Consider the following 16,560-nt stretch of genomic DNA (forward strand, 5'->3'; position numbering starts at 1 on the left):
CTCTATTGCTGATTCCACTCGCATTTCCTACTGACCCCATATGATCATCTTTTTTTTTTTTTTCAAAACATCAACTAATATTCGTTTAATGGATTTATCACAGGATCACAAACTACTGCACTTTAGTAGAACATTTGAGCCTAAAATATTCTTCAAGATTGAAAATTATTCTCAGAATTTACTAAATGACTTCCAATCAAAATACTAATCTTGCTTTATAATTTGAAAAGATCCAATAGTTCACATTCCCAGTAAACAAAGGAGAAACTCTTAAATATCATCCTCAAATATATTTTCTTCTTATATAACAGTTTCATGCATAATTGTCATACAGATTTCATCTTCAAAGAATAAAAATATCTTTCCTTGTCCAAGCCTTAAACAACTTATGAATGAACACTATCTTGGTATCAAAATAATCAACTTCAAACTAGAAATATTATCCACAGTACTCAGTATCAAGTTAAACTTCCAAAATCACATATATACTGATACGCAATGTACTTCAATACTCCACTTAATATCAGTCAAAATCTAATTTAATCATAATCCAAAATACAAATTACTCCATCGAGAAATCTCCAAAATAGCTTATTCTTATTTTGGCATGGCTTGCTAGCATTCTATTTTCTGCATTTCAAAATTCTGATAAAATAACATCATTTATCACTAACAAAAGTAAATAAAGATATTTGTCTCCTTGCCTAAATTGCTATCCATCTCGCCAACTTTCCGACACATCTTAACGATCCTACCACTTAAGATATAATACATCTATCTTTATCATAATCTCTTAGAGGTCTTAAATCTGAGCCCTCATATACTTCTCTCACAGTCTCTATTGGTTTTAAACTAATGCTCTGACTCCAATTTTGTTACAATTCCCAATGATCTTAAACATCCAAACTTTGATGCCACTTATGTCTCAGTCCTTGGTAGTCTTAAATCTTGAATTCTAATACCATACCTGTCATAATCATGCCCCTAGAATGATTTTGTATTAGCCTTAACTTCTTTCTTTTTGTTGTTCATTGTCACCTATCCAAATATTCGTGTCAAGCAATTTTCGTGACTGACCGATGATGCAACCAATAAAATCTTTTCTTTCTTTCCAATTATGCAGAATCTCACGAATGAGACTTAACTACCCATTCCCTTATTAAAACTTAAAATTTTTACTCATGATTAACCTATTGCTCTGATACCACAAGAATGTCACGCCCCGGATCCGGATCCGTGACACGGCCGTGCTATTGCCGACTACCGCCCACAATAGCACGAAGCCTCATACCTGGGTAACAGGGTAGTCAAACCAACCAAACCTTTATATATAAAAATATTCTTAGTACAACATGCTGGTCAGTACCCAAATACAGAGCTTCTATGTAGTTTATGTACACAAAAGCATATTTATTTTACCCCAAAGGAAATAAGCCCTGATACCAAACTAAAGTGTCTCTGACAGCTATCAGTGATGAGGATCTGAAAGAAAAATGTAAATGAATGGATATGAGCTACACGGCTCAGTAAGTAATCATACATAATCTTACCGGATCAAACATAAGAATTCATGCGATTAGCATCATTTAAAGGAGATAGCAGTTAGAGCAAAATACAACATTTCATAAAGGATATATTCAAAAACCCGTCGTAAAATAATGTATGCTTTGGCCAGGCACGTTCATAAATGTCACGGCCCGCCTGTGCAGGGCACGTGACTATCGGGCCCACATGAGGGGGAAACACGGGGCTCCCCTGCTAGATGTTGGCCGGTTTCGGGGTCCGTACGCGCGCGCATGCGCTGCACTTAACCCCTCACCGATTTTGCTTCTCCCCAAAACGCATCTGCAGGATTTGGAAACACCCGCCTCATATACCCAGGCTCTGGAACGAGCCTCATGACCATGCTTCAAATATCATTTTCATGCAATATATCATAATCATAATTCATACCCAATCATATATTCATGAAGAAATACCATTTAACCAAATTCATGAATCACATACAATCATATGCTTGATCCTAATTTTGAGAATACACCATATCAAATATTATTTCATCATTTCATACTTATAACTTAAATAGTAATTTGCAATCAATAAGATTTGTGCAGGGTCACTTACATCAAATATGATAACCATGTTTATGCAGGATTTGAGAGGCTAACATATACATCAAATGTCCGTTGTTCCATATACAATGATACACTTGAACCATGCTAACCTTGGTAAATCATGCATATCTACTAGCATATGCTTGATTATGCAAAAATACTAAACATGTTTTAATAGGGTTTGAGAACCTGACATGTATATTATATAACAACTCATCATGATAAAATATTCATGCTGAGTAAACAATTCAGTGTTTTATATCAATCAAGAATTTTCATGAAATGCACATATATAACCGTGCCTCCGGCATGCTGTGATCATACTCTCAGATGCTACTGCGAAGTTATTATCGGCCACTGGCGAGGCCAGCTCAGTTATTAGGCGGCCACTGGCAGGGCTGGCTCAGTCATTCTCGGCCACTGGCAAGGCCGGCTCAGTTGCATTCGATCAGTAGCTCTTAAGAGTCCGTAAACAATACTTCTTGTAGGTAGTACCTCATGGATGCTACGACGAATTCATTATTGGTCACTGGCGGGGCCTGCTCAATTATTAGTCGGCTACTGGCGGGGCTGGCTCAGTCATTATCGGCCACTGGCAAGGCCAGCTCAGTTGCATTCGGCCCGTAGCAATAAGAACCCTTAGGTACCCCTTGCAAGCAGTGCACATAACTAGATGCAATTCATTATCTTATTCCATATGGATATCACAATTATATAGCAATGTAACCCAATTCATCTTGCATGCATAATAAAATCTGCATAAGCTCAATACATGCATAATCATACATTATATGGCTAAAACATACCACTCATATACATGATGCATAATTCATAACTCAAGATACATAATTCACAATAAAGTTGGGACGGGTTAAATTTCATAATTCTCTGTTTTCTTACGGGATGGAGAAGAGAAACCTGGGACAGTGGTGCTCTCCGGCCCTCAAGGTGGCCGCCACCGAGAGCCGGCGATGCCTGTGGTCGATGGCATGCCGACGGCCACAGGTGCCTCCCCTTCTTTTTCCAACTCCATTGGTTCCTCCCCTTTCCCTCTCCCTTTTCTTCTTCCTTTCTTTCTTTTAAATCTTATACTTAATAAATTGAAAGGAGGTAGCCAGGAGGGATCTACCTTGATTCCGAAGGAGATTGCAGTATCCCGTGCTCCGGTGCCTCCACTCCAACACCTCCTCTCCTGGTTCACAGGTTCCTGAGATTTATCTTTTTTTCAAGGGAGAACCAATAGGTTTAATAGATATTCTTAAGAAGAGCGGGGAAGGGAAAATGAGGTATCACACCTATGAGGGGCTTGAACAGCTGGGTCCTCCTCTGATCCCCAGCTGGCCCTAGTCACACCCATGCATAAAGCATGAGGTGGCAGCGAACACTGGGTTGTCAACCATGGGCCCAGTTAGCCCATTAAATGTCATGGCCCAATGCTCAAATATGGGCCCAATAAATTTTTGGGCCCAGGTATGACATTTAGGGGCCTAAGGTCATTTTGTCTTTGAGACCTTCTCTTGAGCCGGAGCCTTAGGCGACCGCCTCAGTCGCCTAAGAGTTAGGCCGACCTTGATGGAGGCTAGGGTTTTCTAGCCTCCATTTTTAAGTTTGAGGACTCCTCCTCCTCCTCCTGAAATAGGAGCTTTGCACCATTTATATTTTTTTGGGACTAGACCATTTTAGGACTTGCTCCGTCTCTAGGCCGAGCCAAAGTGCCGGGCCTCATTAGATAGCCAAAAAAAAGAAAACTTTGAATTGAAAGTTTTCCTCCCAATCTTTCTTATCTTATTAGAGCGGATGCTAGGGGCATATCCTTTATTCAAATGTTGTGTTCTCTCACTCTCTGTTACCAAAAAAAAAAAAAAAAGGGCCGAGCTTCATTGGTCTAGGCTGGCCGGTCTATGGGCATAGAGTAACGATATTCTCATCATGCAATAGTCCTTGCATATATCTTAACCTAAGGAGTCCATGAACTAGCATGAATCGAGTCACTTTGATAGCCAAACTACTTGAACCAAGATACAAGTTTGTGTACAGTGGTTAATTGGGTGTATAAAATTTGTATTGAGATCATGTGAGACACCCTATAAGGCATCCACTAGGTGAGAAAAAAAATGCACAATGGTTTGTTATAAACATGTTGACGATATCTTATTTTGTATATAAAATAAATATACAAAATATATTATGGTGTTCGCAAATAGTTTGGAAAAATAGTTTCTCTAGTGTTTTGTTGATTCATAATTTCAATAGAAGCTTAACTGTTATGGGTCAGATATTCAATTTATTTTCCTGAGGACTAATAAAAGTTGTTGGTTATGGTAGAAGGATGAAATTGCAAATCAATGCGCTATTACATGGAGGGATTATATCTTACTATCTTAGGAGTATGTCATAACTCTATTCTCATAAGTGATTTATAATCTTAGGTGTTAGGGTCACATTTTATATGATAGGTGAGATAAATTAAGTGTTGATTGATTGTACACCTAGTACCCTATGGTTGGGATAACTAATCTACCCTATGGGTGTGATTCTATATTTCTTAGTTTTTTCAACTTATTTTGAAAATCATGCACAATTTTGATAGGATTTTTGATTGCTGGCATAGATTCTGACTCACTAATTTCACCGCCGAAAGACCGTGGAGTTGGTTTGATTATGTAATTAGACTATTGGATGAGAAGAATTGGCTTTGCAAGCCATAAAAGTGATTTACTAGGCTCTATATATGATACTGATCCATTATAATGGAGTATTTGGCTCCATCTATGATATTGATCAATTAATTGGCACTTACGTCCAATCTAGTGATTGACCATGGATCTAAGGCTAATGGGATTAAATAGTTCTATGACCTCAAACATTATCTAATGGATATAGATGAGGTAGAAAAGATCCTCAAGTAAAGGACATGTATTGGTTCAATTAGCCTCTTTAGCTCCAATAAAAGAGAGAATAAAGGGCCATTAGATCTTAAAGATCACCAATATGGCATTCATATAGGATATCATTAGATTATATTGCAAGACAAGCACCGAAGAGGATCCTAGCAGTGGCAATAATTGTGAAGAGGAAAACAAAGAGTACAAAATAATTCCATTCCAACATATTTGTAACATTTTGATGTTTAAAATAAAACTTAGACTTTTATTATTTCCAAATGCTATTAGTTTACATTATTTTGCTTTATACATTATTGAAACATTTTTTTCACACTTATACTAACTAAAAGATATTTATTACATCATTTAGTATAACCCTCTTTCTAAGGCTCTCTGCAAGAGGACAATAATTATTTTGATAACCGGCAATCTTTTGCATTCATATTAGTAGTTGCACACAAGGTAGAATTTTGGCAAATTTGTAGTTGTCATGCCTTTTATACTACATGGGACAATACTTAATATGCCATTTTACTTTATATTTTTTCTACATTCATCATTTATTAAGCCAAAATAATTTAATATTATTTATTATAGTATTAAGATTTGCATGCATTCCATTGTTTATAGATTAATATTTGTCTAACATAAAAGGTTTCATTCAACCTAAAATTTTTAGAAATCTTATGGATTAACCTGTGTAAGGCACGAAGAACTTACTTGTTCTACTATTAAATCAAAACTTTAAAGTTTGTGCAAATTCATTCACATAAGTCAACCTCGAGAACCTTTTATATTATATATAACTAAAATAGAGGCTCAACTTGGTCTGAACTTTTAATTTGCTACTTTGATACTCATATTATTAATACTATTAATATAGTCTTTTATTTTGAATAATAAGTAGGACTCTTATTTTAATATAGTTTTTAATTTTGGATAGTTTGTTATATATATGCAAAATAAAACCCCCTAATCTTGATGATAATGGTTGTTATTTACTCTTATAGTCGATACAAGAGGAAGATAGGCCTACAATGATGTTTTATTAACAGATATCTATCATAAGTAAGGATTATGTTATCTGCTCTTTTGATGATAAGTGAGTATAAGATATAGATAATATAATACCTACTATTACCAATATTCAGTATCAATTATCAAGTACTAGTTATACTTTTGTAATTAATATAAATATAACTGATACTTGAGAACATTAGTTTAGATTGTATTTACTAAAAGAGATAAGTATTTACTTATCTAAACCAATATTACTATATTCGTTTAGATATTTGATAGAAGTTTTTGCTCAACTATCATTAAAGTTCAGTAGTTAGTGTGTAAAAAAATTTAGCTACCAAAGCCTTTGTTATAATATGTTACATTACCATATTGAATTTCAAGAATAATTAAAAAAGAGGAAAAAATCATATCTCCTGCATCTTGTGAGGTTGATATTCTAGCAGATTTATAATATATGTGTAACAACCCAGGACCTCACCCAAAATGGCTAGCCAGAAGGTGTTGTTTGGGTTCCTTGATCCTGTATAAGTACCCAAGATCTACCTAGCGAATAACCGATGTGGGACTAAACACACGCCCGCACGGGTCTTCACATACTCCCCCGTTCAAGCCCTGACGTCCTCGTCAGGCTAAGGGTTCAAATCCATTCAAATCTAATCACAAACACCACGATCGGTCCGTGGTCAACCCCAATGGATCCATGCTGCAGTGTCTTCTAGTCCACATAAGTTATGGGCCGGATCCGCTCTGATACCATTTGTAACAACCTAGGACCTCACCCAAAATAGCTTGCCAGAAGTTATTGTTTGGGTTCCTTGATCTTGTATAAGTACCCAAGATCTATCCAACGAATAACCGATGTGGGACTAAACACACGCCCGCATGGGTCCTCACATGGATTAAGACATAATAATGAATGTACCAACAAGCTAGTAATTTTAGAAAAAAAAATCTAGACTTGATATGGGTATGTTGAGGTCTAAATCAGAATGTGCAGAGAAAGTGTGGTGAATAGAACTATTTGAAATTGGTCAGACAAGACGACTTTGATTTGAAGAGTGTTATAATTTAGTTTGGAAGAAGTATCTCTACTCTTGAACTGCATGTATGAAAATTTCGTGGACGAAATTTTTTTTTTAGGGGGGAAGGATGTGAGACCCTGGAACTGGGCCCGGTCCATTTGACCGGCCCAGTCCCAGAGTCCAGTCTCACATGCGGCGCACGTGAGGCAGCGGGATGGAGAGATCCATCCCGAAGAAGAAGGAGGAGCCCCTGTTTTAGGGCTTCTCCTCTTTCTCCTCTTGTGAGGCCAACCGAGAAGAGCCGCCAGACGCCCCCCCCCCCTCCTGGTTTGGGTTCTTCTTCCTTGGGCTACTGGCCGAGAGAGAGGGAGAGAGCCGCTGAAGCCCGCTCCTCTTCGATTCGGGGGATCTTCCTCTTTCTCCGTTGCCGTCAGAAAGGAGCCGCCGGATCTTCGCCGGGGCTGAGGTAAGGGTTTCTACCCTTCATTTCTTTCTATACCAATTGAAAACAAGAAAGAAAGAAAGAAAGAAAGAAAGAAAGAAGAGAGGGAAGAAGGAGAAGGCCGACCATCGCGGGCTCTTCTTCTTCTCCCGTCCGCATGCCTCCTCCACGGGAAGAAGGAGAGGGCCGGCCGTCGCGGGCGCCGCCGGCCTCGACTTGGCTTCTCCCGAGCTCGCGACCTCCCTTCGCGGGAGAAGAAAGAAGAAGAAAAAAAGGGGGGAAGGAGAAGAAGTCGGGAGAAGAGGAGGAGGAGAAAGAAAAAGAAAGAAGAAAGAAAGGGGGGAAGGAAGAAAGAAGACGGGAGAAGATTCTAGAGAGGAGGAGAAGAAAAGAAAAGAAAAAAAAAAGGGAAGGGAAGGGAAGGAAAGAAAAGAAAAGAAAAAAAAGAAAAGAAAAGAAAAGAAAGAAAAGAAAAGAAAAGAAGAGGAAAGAAAAAAGAAATTAAAAAAAAATAATAAATAAATAAAGGGAGAGGGTGGTTTACGGGTATGAACCCGAATACAAACCTGAACCCAGGATGTCGGATACTTCCGCGTGTTCGGTCCTGGGAGGATGTTAAGATTTAAGTTTTATATATATATATTGTGATGAATTTTAAAAGAAAAATATAATTTTTGGATATTAGGTTCTGCGAGGGATTTGTGAGATTAATTGGATCGCGTTCAATGTAAGTAATGAACTGCCTTCTCTAGACTCTTCATTTATATAATATTATTTTTGCATCAAATAAATTGTTGATAAATTTATATGTGATTTATGAATTTTACGAGATGATGCTTTGAATGAAAAATGGATATGCGAATTGGAATAATATTTTTCGGACTATTGTTATATTACTGTTTTTGCATCGTATATGCATATTTAGATCGAATTATGATATATCTATTATGTTACAAAAGAATTTTGAGGTGCATCAGATTTAGAACTCTCAGCCTGGCTATGTTCTGGACCCTGCCAATAGGGGGTTATGCATTGGCAATTCTGGCCCCACCACAGGGTATAAGTGTGGTATTCTGGCCCACTCCGCAGGGTATAAGTGCGGTATTCTGGCCCACTCCGCATGGTATAAGCGCGGTTCTGTTTCTGGCCTAGCCACAGGGTATAAGTGTGGTCATAGCTAAAGACTGATGAGATGAATATGATTTGTTTCGAATCAGATTTATGATTATGTATATAGATATTTAAAAAAATACGAATTTTAATGAATTTGTGCTTGAAAAGGAATTGATTATGTTATTATGTTGATTCATCGTAATTTGTATTTATATTTTATGTTATTATATGAATTGACTAGTTAAGGTGTTTATTACTTACTGGGCTGTCTAGCTCATTATACAATTTCTTGTTGTTTTACAGATTCTGAGAACTAACCTATCGGGGATTTAAAATGGGAGAGCGACTAGAAGAACTGAAGCACAAGTTATCCTAGATTAGGCTTTATTTAAACTGATGTTTTATCTTTATTGTTTCGCTGCGTATTTAGAACTGTGAGACTATATAATTTGGGTCAGTCAATGGAGTAAGATTGCATTTATTTCAGCTGAATTATTTTAGTTATATATTTGAGATATTTGGTTAAGATGCCTAAATTATTTTGGATTTATATAATTGAGATGTTTGGTTTAGATGCCTTGCATGCTCGTAGGGAGAGTTTCCTACAGGTGTGCGGCGGTTGGCGCGGACCCCCAGCTTGCGATCTCGGGCCGAGGGCGTGACAACTTAAATGGTATCAGAGCGGACCCGGCCCATAACTTATGTGGACTAGGGGACACTGCAGCACGGATCCATTGGGGTTGACCACGGATCGATCGTAGTGTTTGTGATTAGATTTGAATGGATTTGAACCCTTAGCCTGACGAGGACGTCAGGGCTTGAACGGAGGAAGTATGTGAGGACCCGTGTGGGCGTGTGTTTAGTCCCACATTGGTTATTCGTTGGATAGATCTTGGGTACTTATACAGGATCAAGGAACCCAAACAATATCTTCCGGCTAGCCATTTTGGGTGAGGTCCTGGGTTGTTACAATATGAATTGAATAGTTTTCTATGTTGTGTTATATCTTTTGATTTATAAGTCTTCAGACAAGCCAGTCTAAACAGTCAACTTTTGCAGTATGTACTTTGCTCAGAGAAGAAAACAAAACAACCCAAATTTATGTTGAGATCAATAATTTTTAGTGACCTCCAGAAAAAATTATGTGGATTTAGATATTTATAAATTAGTAAATAAATTATCATAGTTATAACTGTGTGAGGGAAATATACTAGGAATAAAAAGAATAAATACGAGCAAGATTTACCAATAATTAGTAATATGAAATGAAACGTTGCTAAGCTGAAATTTTTACTCATCACGTGGAGACCCATATTAATAATGTCATATAGTTCTTTATTTTGATAATAAATAGGCTCTTGATACAAGAGAAAGATAGGCCTTTAATAATCACTTATTAACATATATCTGTCATAAGTGAGTGTTATATTATTTGTTTTTTTAAGTGATAGATAATAGAGTGTCTTATTATTATCAAAATTAAGTATCAATGATACTTATAGAATTGATATAATTAATACTTAAAAATATTATCTAGCCAAAATATACAAGTATTACACTTATCTAAACTGATATTATTATTAGATACTTGACGGGAGTTAATGCTATGCCTTCATGAAAGTTCATTACTCGGTGGAGCCCAGTTTGTACAGAATCATCCATTCACTATGTTGATGTTGATATTAATAATGAGAGTTTTTGCTTGGCTATTATTAAAAATATTTCTTCTTGTACATGCAGTATAAAAGAAAGGAAAAAAAATGATATCCCACTCTGCGGCTTCGTTGGCTTCTCTAAACATATGTTTAGTCTAAAAAATTACTCAATTATTTATTATCGTCTAAATATCTCGGAGCAGAGAGCAAAAGCATATTTTAGCACTTCATTTTTCTCGTGGTATCAGTGGTTTACTATCCAAATAAGATAGCATCGCAATGGCTTTCTCATGTCACTTAATTTTAAATTATATATTATATGACGTGAAATGTAGTAACTATTTGAAATTTTGAGTAAAAAATTACGGTACATTGAAGGGATTGTTATGAGATAAGGATTGTAAGGACAGAATATTGGGATGGAAGTTTTTTACACTAAATAATTCTTACAGTGAGAAATCTAAAATCAAATATTAATTGATTTTGAGTGGTTTAAGTAGTTGTTTTAGAAAATATTTAAATTGTTTAAGAACGAAAAAAAGGCTACATGAATCAAATGATCAAAATAAAAAAGAGATACAAGGAAAAAGAGAGCTGTATATTACTTTATTCATTTTTCTTAAAAAAGAAATATATATATATATATATATATATATATATGATGCATTGAAATTTCATTTTAGCTTAAATTCAACTAAGGAAGGAGAGTTAATTTCAGAAATATTTAGACTATTTTTTCTTTGAAATCAAGAAATAAATTTTAAATAAAATATTTTAAAATTAAAATTATTATTTTGAATGTAATATGGAAGGTTCATTTTATATGAAGTGCTCTGCCGGTAATAGTGAGGCTGATATAATATATTTGATTATTGTTAAAATCAATGAATTAGTAATTATTAAAAACAGTACCCGCGTGTCGACATTAATGGCAGAAGTTTACGTACGGAGAGGCAAAAAACACATGGGCTATAAAATAGTTGTACTAATGTCTGCCTAACTAATCATTCAACGAGAGATTCTTTTTAGGTACGGATTATATCTTTTACCCGCACAAACGATTGTTCTTCTTTCACAACTTCGACCGTTGGATCGTCTTTGCACAGATCTCAATTTACTCCTAATTTCCTCGTGCATCGGCTGCACCAAGTTCAAAGCGGATTATGGTGCGATCTAACAGTGGATTTGCACGAGGGAAGATGAATCCTTCTTTCGTGCCAGAGATACAACCTCCCCTTTTTTGAACCGTTAACAGCTGTTAACTCTTACAGAGCCGTTAGCCCCCCATTCCTCTGAGGCTGTTGTTGCTACTGGCGGTTTCTTTACCGCGGACTGGTACTGTAATTTTCGAGCCGCCTGGTCGTTTACTTGGAAGGACCAGTTCTTGTCCGTCCGATCAAAATCAGACGGCTTTCAGTAGACGGCTCGAAACTGCTGAATGACAGCGGACCCAACGATTCCTTGAGTTTCTCCGCCGGAGCTTAATTGAAAAAATAATTCCAGAAAGAAAAAAGAAGAAACCCTAATCCTAACCTAAATTCCCCCTTTAGAGGTGGTTCTTTTCTTCGTCTCCACGGAAGCCATGGCCGGGCCAAAACCCTAGGCGCCCCTCCGCCCTCCTCACATGCGAGGGCTTCTCTACCCTCCTCCTCCGCCACCACCGTCGCCGTTTCCGCCGTCGGTCCTGCCGACCTTGCCGCCATGGATTTCGCGGAGCTGGAGGCGACGGAGGGCCTCCGCTGGCCGTGGAATTCGTGGCCCTCGTCGCGGCCAGACGCTGCCGCCCTCGTCGTCCCTCTGAGCGTGATGTGCACTCCTTTGATGCCCATCGCCGACCTCCCCCTCCTCCCCTACGACCCCCTGATGTGCGCACGCTGCCGCGCCGCCCTCAACCCCTACGCCCGCGTCGATTACCGTTCTGCCCTCTGGGCCTGCCCCTTCTGCCACCACAAGAACCCCTTCCCTCGCTCCTACGCCGGCATCGGCGAGAACAACCTTCCCGCCGAGCTCTTCCCCACCTACTCCACCGTTGAGTACCTCCCCTCGCGGAACCCCACCTCCCACAGCGGCTTCGACCTCTCCCCGTCCTCCACCGCCTCCCTTCTGTCTTCCTCCGCCTCCTCCCTCGGCTCCTCGCTCTCCTCCTCCTCCTCCTTACTGCCGCGGCCGGACCCCTCCCGGCCGCCGGGGCCATCCTTCGTGTTTGTTGTGGACGTCTGCTCGGCGCCGGAGGAGCTCTGGACGCTTAAAAATGAGATCTTGCATGTAGTGGCGCAGCTGCCGGAAAACGCGCTGGTGGGGCTGGTCTCGTTCGGCTCGATGGTGTGGGTCCATGACCTAGGGTTCACTGACTGCTCCAGGGCTGTTCTGTTCTGCGGTGACCGGGAACTCACTTCAGAGAAGGTTAAAATTTTTACTCACTACTTTTTCTAATTCTTCGTGTACTATGTTCTTTTCCAAACCGTTGATCATCATGACTGCTAGATGGAAAGCGAAAGCAAGGATGTTGAGGGTAATTGCGAACTGCTAATGGATTATGAAGATTTATTTTTGGTGAATTAGGAAGTACAGAATCAAAAGTGCGTGATGTTGCAAGCAAATGCAGTTCGTCAGAATGAATCTGGATAGTGATTTGTAGTACTTCTCAATTTATTGTTTCGGATCTGCTGGTTAGCTATTAAAAGAAAATCAGCGGCAGATTTTGCTATTTTGTTGCCCTTACTCACTGGATTGGTTCTTTCAATTGTTGATTGTTTCTTTATGTCTTTGGTGCTTCTGATACATTGAAATTATAGACAGTAATATTTACTTGTTAAGGTGCTGATTTGAAATTATAGAAATGTTGATCCAAAAGCATTCTTTTCAATCGAATGTAAATGTTCATGGTTTCCAAGTGGAACAATATCTTCTTGATTTTATATTTTTTACATGTTTGATTATCAATTCTGCTCATGATTATAATGGTAAACCCATTGTTTGACAAATGTGCTATTTAGTTTTCAATACTTCTTTTTTTTTTCTGCTCAACCCATATTTACCTGTTACTTAGCAATTTGGTTAAGCATGAAGTAGAGAGGCTGCCTATTTCTGTCAACTCCACTTAAAAAAGCACTTTGAACTTGTCTTTTTTCTTATTTTTTAAAGCTCATGAATTCTGGGAAAGGAATTAAGAAATTGAGCATTTTCCTTGATCTCTTTAATTATTAGTTTTAACAGAGCTTAATAATGTAGATAAGTCATGTTTCCTTCTTTGATATTTTTTTCTTTTATTTTTGTTTATTTTTAATTGCCAAAATTCACTGACAATTTTCTGTGGAATTATGTGAAATATTTTGTCGCCCAGTCCTAAGACTAAGCCAGTTCTATGGTTTTCTTTTACTTGAGTCCATTCATATCAGAGAATGAGAGGGATTTGCAGCCATCATTTGTTAGGTATCCTTGTTTTGGAGTCTTGTGACCTGTGAGCAGTGTTCCATTCTATGATAATGCAACATATGATAGCAGAATCTTAGCAAATATAATCCCAGCAATAATCAACATGTGAAGGTAAAATGCATTATATTGCCATCTTCATGCTACCTTAGCAAATATAAAAGAGATTAGGTCGCCATATATGATGATTGCGGTAGAGTTTTTAAATGGTGAGCAATACAAAGGGGGCTGTCCGTCAGGTCTCTGACCCTTAATCCACATGTTGAACCAAAAGTTGCAGTCCCCATATCTGGTGACCTAAACCAGTTCCTGGCAAATGAGTGTTCTTTGGAAGGGATTGTTTATGTTTGAGTTTGTACCATATATTTTTTGACAAAGGAATGAGCCCTATTCATGCGGTGGCATTTTCACTGATTAAAATTAGCTCATGCAAATTAGCACTCTTACTGTAGCATGTGATGCTTGTATTCTGATCTTCTGAGATTTAATCTGCTTCTGGTCCATCTACTCTAGGAGGGTTCGAGTTGGTTCAATTCGAAATAAATATCATTGTTGACCTGTTCTGATCTTGTTTTCTGGAAAAAGTTATGTGCCAAGCTGTTTCCAGTTGGCCTTTGACAGTAATGATGCGTATTATTTTGTTTTCCAGATCCAAGAGCTCATGGGCATTTTTCAACTTCAGCATCACAAATTGGGCATATCTAGACATATCCCAAAGCAAGGTTTTCTGCTATCGGTTTCTGATTGTGAATTCAATATTACCAATGCAATTGAAGAACTCGACTCCTTATCTGACACCTTGCCTGGGCATCGCCCTAAGAGAGCTACTGGTGCAGCGATTTCAACAGCAGTTGCACTTCTAGAAGGTTGTGCACCTAATACTGGTGGCCGAGTAATGGTTTTTACGTCTGGACCTGCGACAACAGGGCCTGGGATGATTGCAGAGACTGATTTTAGTGAGGCCATTCGTACCCACCAAGATATTATAAATGGTCATGCCCTTCTCAGTGAAAAGGCTCGTAGCTTCTACAAGCATCTGGCTCGCAGATTATCTGACAGATCTTTTGTTCTTGATCTCTTTGCTTGTTCTCTGGATCAGGTTGGAGCTGCAGAACTAAGATATCCGATCGAGATGTCTGGTGGCTTCTTGGTGCTTGCAGAGTCATTCGAGTCAGAACAGTTCAGAAAGTGTTTAAGGCACATCTTTAAGCATGAAGGCACAGACCATCTAAACATGAACTTTGATGCGACCATTGACATAGTGACTACAAAGGAGGTTAAGATATGTGGGGCCCTTGGACCTTGCAGGTCTCTTCGTACAAAGAACAATTTGGTGAGTGAGAAAGAAATAGGCCAGGGTGGAACTGCTTCATGGAAGCTGAGTTCGCTGACTAACAAAACTTGCATAGCCTTCTTCTTTCAAGTGAGCAGCGATCATAATGCTGAGCCACCTCCAGTCTTCTTTGTTCAGTTCATGACACGCTACCAGCATGGGAATGGTGGGTTTCGTTTAAGGGTGACGACAGCTGCAAGAAGATGGGTAGGGCCCCGGTCACCAGAAATTGCATCAGGTTTTGATCAAGAATCAGCTGCTGCTGTCATGGCCAGGCTTGCAGTTCACAGAGCAGAGGAATACCATGCCCGAGATGTCATCAGATGGCTGGATAAGATGCTTATTCGCTTCACATCCAAGTTTGGAGACTACATTCCAGAAGATCCATCTACATTCCGGCTATCATCCAACTTTTCTCTCTATCCGCAGTTCATGTATTACCTGAGAAGGTCACAGTTTATTGATGTCTTTAATAGCACTCCCGACGAAACTGCTTTCTTCCGACTGATGCTGAACAGGGAAGGGGTGGTTGGGTCCCTTATCATGATCCAGCCTACTCTTTTCCAGTATTCGTTTGATGGACCACCTGTACCCGTGCTACTTGATGTCAGCTCAATCTCCCCAGATGTTATTTTGCTCTTTGATTCTTATTTCCATATCGTGATTCACTGTGGTTCTAAGATTGCTCAGTGGAGGAAGCTTGGGTATGACAAGGATCCAGACCATGAGAATTTGAGGAAACTGCTGGTGGCACCGGAGATTGACGCAGAGGCGCTCATGGCAGAGCGTATTCCAGTCCCAAAACTCATTAAATGCGACCAGCATGGTAGCCAAGCTAGATTTCTTCTTGCAAGGCTGAACCCATCAGTGACTCAGAAAACACAGCTGATAGATGGCTTGGAAGTCATATTTACAGATGATGTGAGCTTGCAAGTTTTTATAGAGCATTTGCAGGCTTTGGCTGTTCAGGGTTGATGAGCTAGTGTAGGTGTACAGGAGTCTTCCTTTTTTGTTCTCCCGTTTCTTGACTTTGCCGCTTATTCATATTGGCGACAAGAGTGAGGTTAGTCATCTTGTATAATGTTGCCGTTTGCTACTTTTTTTTGGTTGATCATAGTTGCAAAATGAAATATACACCCTTGATCTCTTGCTTCTTAATTGTGGTTTTGAATTGTTTTGCCAAAAAAAAAAAAATAACGTGGTTACCAATCCAAATGTATGTTCCATGATCAATTTTTTTTTTTCTTTTTGAATGGTGATTGTGGAGTAAGAAAAGAAACTATTACTATCGTTTAGTTCGTGGATTTTTTTTCTCATTGAAATATTTTTCTTAAAAAATTGATTCTTAGAAATAGATGCTTGAGAAAATAGTTTTAGTATATTTGGTTGACTATGAAAAATGACATATTTTAGAGTCGCTTATACTTGGTTGAGTATTTATTTTCTTGACAAGCTTGTGTGAAATATCTATTATACTTTTAATAAAGAAAAAGACTTTATTTATTGATTTTGATGGCTTAAGAATAGTTTTGAAAAAAATT

General features: G+C 38.5%; 1 protein-coding gene and 3 long non-coding RNA genes across 4 annotated transcripts; 2 read left to right on the plus strand and 2 right to left on the minus strand.

The window, feature by feature from the left end:
* Positions 1 to 1,304: 1,304 nt before the first annotated feature.
* LOC120104808 (uncharacterized) lies at positions 1,305 to 7,967 on the minus strand. The gene is made up of 2 exons (XR_015974565.2): positions 7,613 to 7,967; positions 1,305 to 1,482 (listed from the first exon to the last, which is right to left on the minus strand). It is a non-coding gene; the product is annotated as an uncharacterized LOC120104808 (long non-coding RNA).
* LOC149750886 (uncharacterized) lies at positions 2,051 to 6,874 on the minus strand. The gene is made up of 2 exons (XR_016398961.1): positions 3,244 to 6,874; positions 2,051 to 2,783 (listed from the first exon to the last, which is right to left on the minus strand). It is a non-coding gene; the product is annotated as an uncharacterized LOC149750886 (long non-coding RNA).
* Positions 6,895 to 9,085, plus strand: LOC148699485 (uncharacterized). The gene is made up of 3 exons (XR_015974566.2): positions 6,895 to 7,510; positions 8,172 to 8,213; positions 8,903 to 9,085. It is a non-coding gene; the product is annotated as an uncharacterized LOC148699485 (long non-coding RNA).
* A 2,614-nt stretch (positions 9,086 to 11,699) lies between these two features.
* Positions 11,700 to 16,177, plus strand: LOC103720879 (Sec23/Sec24 protein transport family protein). The gene is made up of 2 exons (XM_008810831.6): positions 11,700 to 12,657; positions 14,336 to 16,177. Exons 1-2 carry the CDS (start codon positions 11,956 to 11,958, stop codon positions 15,992 to 15,994), a joined length of 2,361 nt encoding a protein of 786 aa, XP_008809053.3. The 5' UTR covers positions 11,700 to 11,955; the 3' UTR covers positions 15,995 to 16,177.
* Positions 16,178 to 16,560: the final 383 nt, after the last annotated feature.

Source organism: Phoenix dactylifera, chromosome 18 (assembly GCF_051530095.1).
Source record: "Phoenix dactylifera cultivar Ajwa chromosome 18, Ajwa_hap1_PhDact_Kaust_v1.1, whole genome shotgun sequence".
NCBI lineage: Eukaryota > Viridiplantae > Streptophyta > Magnoliopsida > Arecales > Arecaceae > Phoenix > Phoenix dactylifera.

Excerpts from the sequence above, each read along its gene's own strand:
- LOC103720879 (XM_008810831.6), top strand. The coding sequence starts at position 11,956 with ATGGATTTCGCGGAGCTGGAGGCGACGGAGGGCCTCCGCTGGCCGTGG. Across the intron at positions 12,658-14,335 it reads GGGAACTCACTTCAGAGAAG|ATCCAAGAGCTCATGGGCAT; the intron begins GTTAAAATTTTT and ends TTTGTTTTCCAG.